This window comes from Bos indicus, chromosome 16, assembly GCF_029378745.1.
Source record: "Bos indicus isolate NIAB-ARS_2022 breed Sahiwal x Tharparkar chromosome 16, NIAB-ARS_B.indTharparkar_mat_pri_1.0, whole genome shotgun sequence".
Taxonomy (NCBI): domain Eukaryota; kingdom Metazoa; phylum Chordata; class Mammalia; order Artiodactyla; family Bovidae; genus Bos; species Bos indicus.
Window position 1 is genome coordinate 7,924,918 of NC_091775.1, and position 10,665 is coordinate 7,935,582.

Here is a 10,665-nt window from a genome sequence, read left to right on the forward strand (position 1 = left end):
ACTACAGGGAAACATATAGCCATCAGGACAGAGGAGAGGCTGCTTCCAAAGATCCCAGGTTTCTTGTTTGTTTGTTTGATGGGACATGGGGTGGAATGTCATGTACATGAGAGAGGTTAGTAACTGGGGACTGAGCTGCTCTTGAACCCTCCTCTTTGCTGGATGAAGTACAACAAAGGAGACAAGCAGGAAGGCAATGAAAGAGAGTGCCTGCACTTAACTGGTGATAACCAAAGTAATGGGAAAAGTGAAACATTACAATGCTTGCCAGCTTTCAATGACAGAGACACATGTCCCTCCTGGCTGTTAGAGCTTCTGGGAAATCACACCTATCTTCTGGACTACTTCCTAGATCACTGCATCCTCAGAATCCACTGTTTCAGCTATTGTACTTACCAAGTCTGTGAGACTTTATTCTCGATTAAAAGTAAACTCTTGTTAGAGGACTAAAGTCAATACTACCTTTCCAAATAGCTTTTATTAATCATGCGATGTTATTTTCCAGGCTTGATTTTTCCAAACAATGTTTGCAAGTCCACTGAGTCAGTGGCGGTTCACACTCACAGAAGTCACACTTGTAGTGGGACAGTTCATTATGGAGAGGAAGCATGGGGTGAACCTGACTGTCTCTGACCCAGCTGTGTATGAGATTTACGACAAGAGTCATGGTCACTAGACTATCATGTTCCACTGTGAGCTTTATTTGACAATTTGCCTTGAGTGTGTACTACAGGGTTTAATCAATGTGAGGTTATGGTAATTACCCGGTACAATGAAATACACCTCTGATGATAATATGCTTTTGTCCTTGTGTATACAAAGATAGGAACACCAACACATAGGACTTACACTCTACAAAAGGCCACCCAACACTCAGAATCTGTGACTTTAGCAAGAGGATGTGAGTCCCGAGATTCTTTTCCCAATAATGACCGTGCCAAAATTGGCGTTAATCCACCTATGTTTACCCTGGGTTCTCTGACCACTGTGCCCACCTTATAATTATAATGACGGGCAGGATCTGGACCCCTGGGCCTGCTAGTACCTCCAAGGATGGATATAGATGCCAGGACCCCCTTTCCACATGACTGAGCATCACGTGGCTGACTGGTAGGAGCAGCTTACTCATTCAGAAGAGCCAAATTTGGATCAACCCTAGGTACTCAGTTTGGCTTTTCCAATAGGAGGTTAAGACTTTGGGCCATTTGTCCAATTGCCATCTTCACCTGAGGAAAATTAATATTAAGCTATGTTGGGGAATGGATTCCCTGATAGCTCAGTTGTTAAAGAATCCGGCTGCAATGCTGGAGACCTGTGTTTGATCCCTCGGTTTGGAAGACTCCCTGGAGAAGGGAAAGACTACCCACTCCAGGATTCTGGCCTGGAGAATTCCATGGACTCTAGTGCATGGGGATGCAAAGACTTGAATACACACTGAATGACTTTCACTTTCGCTTCTGAGGAAAGACTGAGTTGAGGAAAGAATCAGGTAATGTATGGCCAGTGTGCAGTGGTAGTGAGAAGTGTTTAGAAAGTTCACAGTTGACTAGTGCTGTGTAACAGGGATGCATCTCCAGAGGCAACACACACAGACACAGAACTTCAGAATCACACCACTTGGGCTCACACATGGACCCCCAACCCTGATTCACACAAACCCACAACATCTAAATGATGTAGTTGCTTCCAGGTACCCTAGAACAAAGGCATCGTTCTTTCCTGGGAGATCAGTCTCTTCTCTGCACCCACAGCCCACACCCTAAACAGGAATCTAGCATCAGGGCCACTCTGCAACCAGAGGCAGTCAGAGAACCCCACCTTTATCTGTTGGATTGTCCCTCAGCAGAATGATGATCCCTGAATATTTACCATGTTCACAGGCGTCCCCGGATTCCTGTGATTGCAGAGAAGAAAACAGAGTGAGTGTCCCAGCTTCTTGAATTTTCGGCACTAAGTCTTCTGTTACCTGTTTTTTTGTCCTCAGGTAACTAGCATTCTTCATTTCAGTGGCTCCAAAATAAAAAAGTCTCCTGTTGGAAAGACTTGTCTGTTTCACATAAGATCTCTCAGTTTTAATTTGACCAAAGTTTACAAATTGTTTTTCAAGAAAGAACACTTTCTGTTGAGCAAAGTACCTACAGTAATAAATGATGCTGTCTTATTGAAATTTCCTCTTGAATCCGGACTGTGTTAATAATAGATTTATCCTCTCTACTTTCCCAGCCAAGTATTTGCATGCCTCAGTGGTAACGTAAATTGTCAGATTACTATACCTGTGTTCAACTAAAAGGAAAATAAAGCAGTGAAGCCGCAGCCTTGCCCCGGTTAAGAGAGGTGCACTTACGTCCACAGTCTTCAGAAGCTTGTCTTCAGCCCAGTCCTGGGGCAGCTCCACCACCATGTCCTCTTGAGGAACTGGAGGGACACAGAACAGCACAGGGAAACAGGTAAGGTGCTCACTAACCTCTCAGGAGCCTTGTTCATTGGAGGGGCATGGGGTGGAATGTATGCATAAGGCATTAGTAACTATGCACTGAGTTGCTGTTGAGTCCTCCTCTTTGTTGTATAAATAAGAGCAAATCAGAGGAGCAGGAAATAAGGAAACAAAACTTCTGTATTTAAACTAGTGATAACCTAACATTTCGGGAAAAAAAGAACCACTGAAATGCATGCCACCTTTCACTGACAGAGACTCATGAAACTCCTGCCTGTTTATATCTTCTGCAAAACCACCCCTATCCAGAAGGTTTACTTCCTAGATCACTGCCTCCCCAGGATTCAGTTTCAGCTGATGCACTTATTAAGTTTTCTGTGAGATTTTGTTCTTGATTAAAAGCAATCTCTGTTAGAGGACTGAATTCAACCCTACCTTGCCAAATAGCTATAATCTATCATGTGATGTTTCTTCCTAGTCTTCACTGTCCAAACAATATTTGCATGTCCACTGAGTCAGTGTCTGTTCACACTCATTGAAGTCATACATTTAGTGGGACAGTTCATCATGGAGAGAAAGCATGGGGTAAACGTTGAACTTCTTGGACCCTGGTGTGCAGGAGGTTTACAACAAGAGTCAAGGTCACCAAGCAGAGTGTCAAGTTCGACTGTGAGATCTATTTGACACCTTCCCTTGAAAGTGTGCTACAGGTTTTATCCAATGTAAGGCTTATGGTAATGTCACCCAGTACAAAGAAATATCTCCCTGATGACAATCTTCTTTTGTTCTTGGTTAAGCAATAACACTAGCACCAACAGATATGGCCTGTACCATCTAAATAAGGGAACACAATTTTCAGATCTTTGAATTGACCAGGAGGATAGGAATCCCAAGGTGCCTTTCACAATAATGACTATGCCAATATTGGCAATAGCCCACCTATGTTTGCCCTGGGTCCCATGACCACTGCGCCCATCTTACAATGATGGGCACAATCTGGACCTCTGGAACTCTAGTACCTCCAGGGATAAACGGAGATGCAGGGACCCCCTTGTTCCATGACTCAGGATCTCATGGTTGAGTGATAAGTACAGGTCAGGGGTCCAGAGCAGACACACTGGGACCACCCCGAGGTTTTCAGTTTATCCTTTTCCACTTAGGAAGTCAGTAGCTTGGTCCATTTTTTCTCAGCACCATCTCCATTCCAGCAAAATGAAGATTAACCAAACTTGAGGAATAATTGAGTTGAGGAAAGAATTAAGTAATCTATAGCCAGTGCACAGTGTGATCAGAAGTGTTTAGAAAGTTCACAGTTGACTTGTGCTGTATAAGAGGGAGACATCTCCTGAGGAAACACACACAGACAGCTTGAGAATCACACTGCATGGGCTCACACATGGGACCCAAACCCACGCATCTAAATGATGTAGTTGTTTCCAGGTACCATAGACCACAGACATTTTCTTTCTGGGAGATCAGTCTGTTATCTGTACCCCCTCCCTTCACCCCCTTTAGGAATTCAGCATCAGGGCAACTCTCCAAACAGAGCTGGCAAGAGATTGCCGCCTTCATCAACTAGATTATTTTCATCAGAGGGATGATCCCTGAATAATTACCATGTTCACTGGCTTGTTCACGTGCCTGCAATTAGAAAGAAGAAAACAGTGAGAGTGTGTCAGTGTCTTGAGTACTGTGCACTCAGGTCTTTTGTCCTCTTTTTCTTGTCAGAAAACCAAATGGGAATGTGCTGTTCAGTCTGTAGCCCCAAAAGAACAATAGAGGACACCTGTGGGAAAGGCTGGCGCTCCTCCTGGAAGAGCACTCCAGTTCATTTTCACCAGTAATTAAAACTTTCTTTTCAGGAAGGAACAGTTTCTGCTGAGGAAACTGCTCCTGATTCCAGTTTTTAATTTATGTTGTCATTTTTGAAAAACATCCTTTTGAATAAGTTATCTCCTGGGAGAAATTCATCCATCAAACTAAAAACTGTTTCTATGAACTGTCTGGAATAATTTGAACCTTTATCTGAATTCAGCTAGAAAATAAAGTTATGAAGCAACACTTTTATCTCAGATGAATAGGAGGCACTTACTATGGAGTTGGGCAGAGCCTCTCCCTCCAACATTGAAGTGGATAGCCCCTCAGGCTGGTCCTCAGGGAGCTCTAGGAAGACATAGAGGAATTGTCATGACATCTGTGATGCTGATCGGGAAGACCTTGTTAATGTGGACACATCGGGGGAGTGTGTGGATGTGGGTGGTTAATAAGTGTTGGCTGAAATCTGCTGGACAACCTTTCTCATGGGTGGAGGAAGGCAAAGGAGATGAACGTTTCAGAAATGAGTCAGAGAGCCTTAAGCTTTCTGGCTAAGGGGAACCTGATCGCCCTGAAACTCGGTCTGAGAGAGGGAAGCACTAAAAATCACACTAGGCTTCAATAGTCATGTACAGTTGTGAGACTTGGATCATTAAGAAGGCTGAATGCCAAAGAATTAATGCTTTAGAATAGTGGTGCTGAAGAGACTCTTGTGAGTTCCTTGGACAGCAAGGAGATCAAACCAGTTAATCATAAAGATAATCAATCATGAATATTCATTGGAAGGACTGATGCTGAAACTTCAATACTTTGGCCGCCTGATGTAAAGAACAGGCTCACTCAAAAAGCCCCTGATGCTGGGAAAGACTGATGGCAAGAGGAAAAGAAGGGGCCACAGAGGATGAGATGTCTGGATAGCATTATCGACTCAATGGACATGAATTTGAGCAAACTCAGGAAGATAGTGAAAGACAGGGAAGCCTGGTGTGCTTCTGTCCATGGGCTCACAGACATAACTTAGCGACTGAGCATTGTCATAAAAAATACATTGTATTTATTCTTTTCATAATTTTTAAGAATTAAAAAGTTCCATCAGTTCAGTTCAGTTGCTCAGTCGTGTCCGACTATTTGTGACCCCATGAATGGCAGCACACCAGGCCTCCCTGTCCATCACCAAATCCCAGAGTCCACCCAAACCCATGTTCATTGAGTCGGTGATGCCATCCAACCGTCTCATCTTCTGTCATCCACATCTCCTCCTGCCCTCATTCTTTCCCAGCATCAGGGTCTTTTCAAATGACTCAGCTCTTCACATCAGGTGGGCAAAGTATTGGAGTTTCTGCTTCAACATCAGTCCTTTTAATGAACACCGAGGACTGATCTCTCTTAGGTTGGAATGGTTGGATCTCCTTGCAGTCCAAGGGACTCTCAAGAGTCTTCTCCAACAGTGCAGTTCGAAAACATCAATTCTTTGGTGCTCAGCTTTCTTTATAGTTCAACTATCACATCCATACATTACTAATGGAAAAAGCATAGCCTTGACTAGACGGACCTTTGTTGACAAAGTAATGTCTCTGCTTTTTAATATGCTGTCTACGTTGGTCATAACTTTCCTTCCAAGGAGTAAGTGTATTTTAATTTCATGGCTGCAATCACCATCGGCAGTGATTGGAGCCCAGAAAAATAAAGTCAGCCACTGTTTCCCCATCTTTTGCCATGAAGTGCTGGGACCAGATGCCGTGATCTTAGCTTTCTGAATGTTGAGCCTTAAGCCAACTTTTTCACGCTCCTCTTTCACTTTCCTCAAGAGGCTCTTTAGTTCTTCTTCAGTTTCTGCCATAAGGGTGGTCTCATCTGCATATCTGAGGTTATTGATATTTCTCCTGGCAATTTGATTTTTCTGTATTCACAATTTAGTGTACCTATCAACACCATCTACATCTTTTTCATCAGATCCAATAGAACCTCTGTACCCAGTAAGTCATAATCCACCTTCTCCGTTGCCTCCTCGCTTTGGTAACTTCTATTTCCAACTTCCATGAGTTAGCCTATTCTGTGTACCTTAAACCAGTGGAATCATACAATATTTGTCTTTCTGTGCCTGCCTTATTTCACTAACTATAATAAATGTTTGTGTTAATTGTCCATCCATTTTATAGCATATTTCAATCCTTAATTCATTTTTATGGCGAGGTAGTATTCCATTCTGAGTACCTACCACATTTCATTTATCCATTGATCACATGATGGTCTTTGGGTTGTTTCTAGTACTAATAATACACTGTGAACATTTAGTGTGTAGATTTCTGTATGGTACTATAATTTAAATCTGCATATTTAAAATATCACTGTATATAACAATACAAAGTGTGAATGTTAGGTGAACTAACAATGTTAGACTTTGAATTACTAAAAATATATTTTCTCACTAATTGTAAAAAATGTAGCACACATATGTTATCTGTGAGTAGAATCTGATAGCTGAAACAGAAGTGATATAATATTGGAATTTTCTGTATAATCCATACAACTTTTATGTCAATGTAATGCTGCTTTATATAAAGTCTAATGATTTAAAGAAATCTTGAAACATGACTTCAGGGGGGAACACATCACAGATAGTGTTAAAAAATTAGCTAATGTCCAAACCATAGCTAGAGACCATCTTCACTTTTAAGCATGAACCAAATGTTGAATTTAGAATGCATCTTTCCTTTCATAGTTAAAGCAGTACCAACTGATATACTTTCAATTTGAACACATGAAATAAAAGAACATTGCTTAATATTTCTGTTTTTTTTCCTTAAATATGAAGCCCTGAACATACTACAATAATCATTCTTGAATGAACTTAATGAGAAAATTCCCACAGTACCTTCAGTTGAGTCAGTTAGAGGGTGCACCCTATTACGTGGCCAACAACAAACTCTCTTCATCCAGCTGGTTCTTGATGTTCTTGACATTTGCGGGGTGTTTCTTCTCGTCTTCTGGATGAGACATCCTGTGGAATGGTGAGAGCTGTTGACATGTTGCCGGCAGAGGACCACCCAGGAACTAGTAATAATTGATGCATAATTCAATCCTCTGGTCCCCTTCCTCACCAGATGCCTCGCAAGGCCTCCTGAATCCAAGGTGGACTTAGGAAGATCTGCAGTTTGATGTGCAGTGAAAACATCCAACAGACTGGCTGTGTGTGCAAATATCTCTATTTAACTGAGACCTAGAAGCTCAGCAAAACATGGTGACCATGGCTGATGGACTGGATTCAAATCACATTTAGGAGAAGCAGGTACTTGGGAAAGACATATGGATCCCTCTTTGCCTCAGTTCCCTGTCCTGAGTTGGAGAAAGGTTAACATGGCCTATTTTTAGTATTATGAGGCCAAGAATGATTAAGTACAGGTAAAATATTAGAAAAATAAAGGAGGGACTTCCTGGGCAGTCCAGTGGGTAAGAATCTGCCTCTCAACGCAAGGGACAGGGTTTGATTTCTGGTCGGCAAACTCCGGTCCCACATGCCTCTGAGCAGTTAAGCCCACATGTTGCAACTACCGAGGTCAAGCACCACAAGTAGAGAGTCAGTGTCCTGCAACGAAAGAGCTGCACGATGTGATGAAGATTCCACGTGCCACAACTAAGACCCGATGCAGCCAAATAATTAAATGATAGACAGACAAATAAATAAATAAATAGAAAAGTAAAGGACTGGTGCTTCATAATTTCTCTGTAAGTGTTCAATCTTGAATGATGGCAAGAATAAGATGGACTTTCAGTAGTGGTTGAAAGCAGAGAGGGCATTTTGAATGGCTCCAATAAGTGGAGATGGAAGCTTATTCTTCAGCTTTTTCACCAAAACAAGTTTTTGGAGTGCATGGAGAGTAGTATCACCTCTTCGGACACCCAGCCCTGTTCAAGAGGAAGGGTGGACAAAGTGTGGCCTGTACTCCATATGTTACATTAGATGGTGTTGAAATTCAGAGAGATGAAGTGATTTTCCAAGGGTCACACAATGATAAATAGTGGATCCAGAACAGAAATATAGATGGTTCCCTGAGTACACAGATGCCTGCACCCCTGAGATCTGTGCTAAAACCCCTTACCTAGGACCTCAACCCTACCTCCAACTCAAATTATCCTGCCCCTAGTTTTCTGGGGATGAGAGCTGATGCCCTGAAGAAAGTGCCTCAGCCTTAATAAGAGCTCAAATCCTCCTTCTACCACTCGTCTCTATATCTCAGTTCCTGATCCCAAATACAGGTTTCCTCTGAGCAAAGCCCCTCAGAAAGACCACAGGATTCCAAGTCTGTCCATCCTTCAAAGCTTCTTCACACACCCAACCATCTCAGGAGCAGCCTTCCCAAAGCCCAGTCCACCTTGCTAAGTGACCAGTGGTCTGTTTGGCCAACAAGTTGGCTCAGAGCTCAGAACCTTCTAAACCAAAGGCCACATGATGGCTCTACCAAGAATTAGCTTCCCTTTAACTTGACCAAGTCTGGATGAGCAGTTAATGTGAGTTAACTGGGGAGGTGGCCATTTGTGCTTGCCTTTGGTGTCTTAATTAAGTCTGAGATGCTCAAAGTCTCATAGCTGATCTGAACTCTTATTTGAGCAGCCTGGACCAAGTGCTAGCTAAGAATGGGCAGGAGTTCAACCTTTCCCCACTAAAATTCTGACTCTATCAACTTCTCATCATGCTGTAGACCCTGGAGTGGAAGACAACAGAGCCCCATATTCTTTGTGAAAATCATCTCCATCCTCACAGCCTGGAGACTGTAACCCTAGATTCTCCTTGAGGATCAACAGACAGGCTCTCCTTCCCTTAGTGACCAAATGTTCATCCTACCAACCCAAAAGCACTATGCCATCTCACTAAACTCCTTGGCAACAGCCAAACAATGATCCAGCCCACATCCACCCATGGGAATCCCACCAGTAAATCCCAGTTTCTTTCCTTTTTAAGTCTCTAGATTTACACTGCTAGTGTTTGTAGATTTGGGCAGCAGCATTTGAGAACAGTTGAGATGTAATTCCCTTTACTATAATGTCCAATGTTGGGGAGACACCATGTTTCTCCTCTGTTAGTTCTTTCCATCTGTTCTCTGGTAAGAGTGTGTACAAAACTGGCATTGGGAAATTGGAAATTTAGGAAGATATTTAAGGCAGCCAGCTGACAGGAGAATCAAAACATAATTTAAGGAATAATACAAAACTATAAGACACAGTTATAACTCTGTAGATAAATTAGAGTGATGGAAAAGAAAAATAATAAGATGAGGAAAATTCATCAGTAAAGGTTAACCAGCCCATTTGAAGGAACAGCATTCAGATGATCAGTTGGAACCTACCTCCCAAACATTTCAGGTTGCCCATTTCTCTTTGCCACCATACATGAAGCTCTCAGCTCGTAAACACACTGAATGTGGAATGTGTATCACCACATTACCATGGCGACCACACATCACAGAACCTTCAGAATTAACTGAACTCTGCACAGGATGAGTCCAACTGCGACTGTCCAATTGCTACTGTGTTTCTATGCACAAGTCTGGCTTTTCAGAGTAAACATTTTATTTCAAAAATTGAATCTCAGGCTCACATATTCCTCTCTGATCATGAAAATAATTTATATAAATGAAAATATTCTGTCCCCAAGCATAGCTGATAGCAAACATTTCGGGGTGAGGAGGGACAAATCTAACACATTGAGAATAGAAAGAGATTCTCAAGTTTGTGCTTCTAACACAGTGAGGAGAGAAAGCCTTCCTGCAGGGCCACACAAGGAGAAAAGACAAACAAACAAAAAAAGCTGAGCACCCAGAAAACTTTCTGCAAAGTGCTTTTCTAGGAAAGCTGAGGGAGTGGCCTGTTTACTTCTGGGGTCAGAGTCTTTGTTCTTGATGTCAAGGCATGGTCAGGTCACGATGTTCTTGTGGTGGTGGTTTAATCACTGAGTCAAGTCCGACTCTTGTGGCCCCATGGACCATAGCCTGTTGGGCTCCTCTGTCCATGGGATTCTCCAGGCAAAAATACTGGAGTGGGTTGCCATTTCCTTCTCCAGGTGACCTTCCCAACCTAAGAATCAAACTCAGGTCCCCTGTACTGCAGACAGGCTCTTTACCGATGGAGCTAAGAGGGAAGCCCTAATGTTGCTGTAAACCTCCCCACAAAACAAATGCTACTCTCACTTCTGACAAGAAAGCATCAGGTCGCAGGCACCACCCTTTACCTCTGGGGTCCAGGCCCAGGCCAGGAGGAGGCGGTCCTGGGCAGTCAGGGTATCCGGCACCCAGTCGGGGTCCTATGTCCAGTGCCCGGCCCTGGCTGAGGGGGCAGGTCTCAGCTGGGAGCACCTCAGAACCAAGTCCCAGACCCCACCCAACTTTCATCTCTCTCGGTGCCTGGTGCCCAGGACCCAT

The 10,665-nt window shown here is 43.1% G+C and overlaps 1 protein-coding gene across 1 annotated transcript; it reads right to left on the reverse strand.

Moving 5' to 3' along the window:
- Positions 1 to 508: 508 nt before the first annotated feature.
- LOC139176505 (uncharacterized) lies at positions 509 to 10,665 on the reverse strand. The gene is made up of 5 exons (XM_070768833.1): positions 10,476 to 10,665; positions 7,125 to 7,436; positions 4,527 to 4,597; positions 4,051 to 4,075; positions 509 to 2,415 (listed from the first exon to the last, which is right to left on the reverse strand). Exons 1-5 carry the CDS (start codon positions 10,663 to 10,665, stop codon positions 2,159 to 2,161), a joined length of 855 nt encoding a protein of 284 aa, XP_070624934.1. The 3' UTR covers positions 509 to 2,158.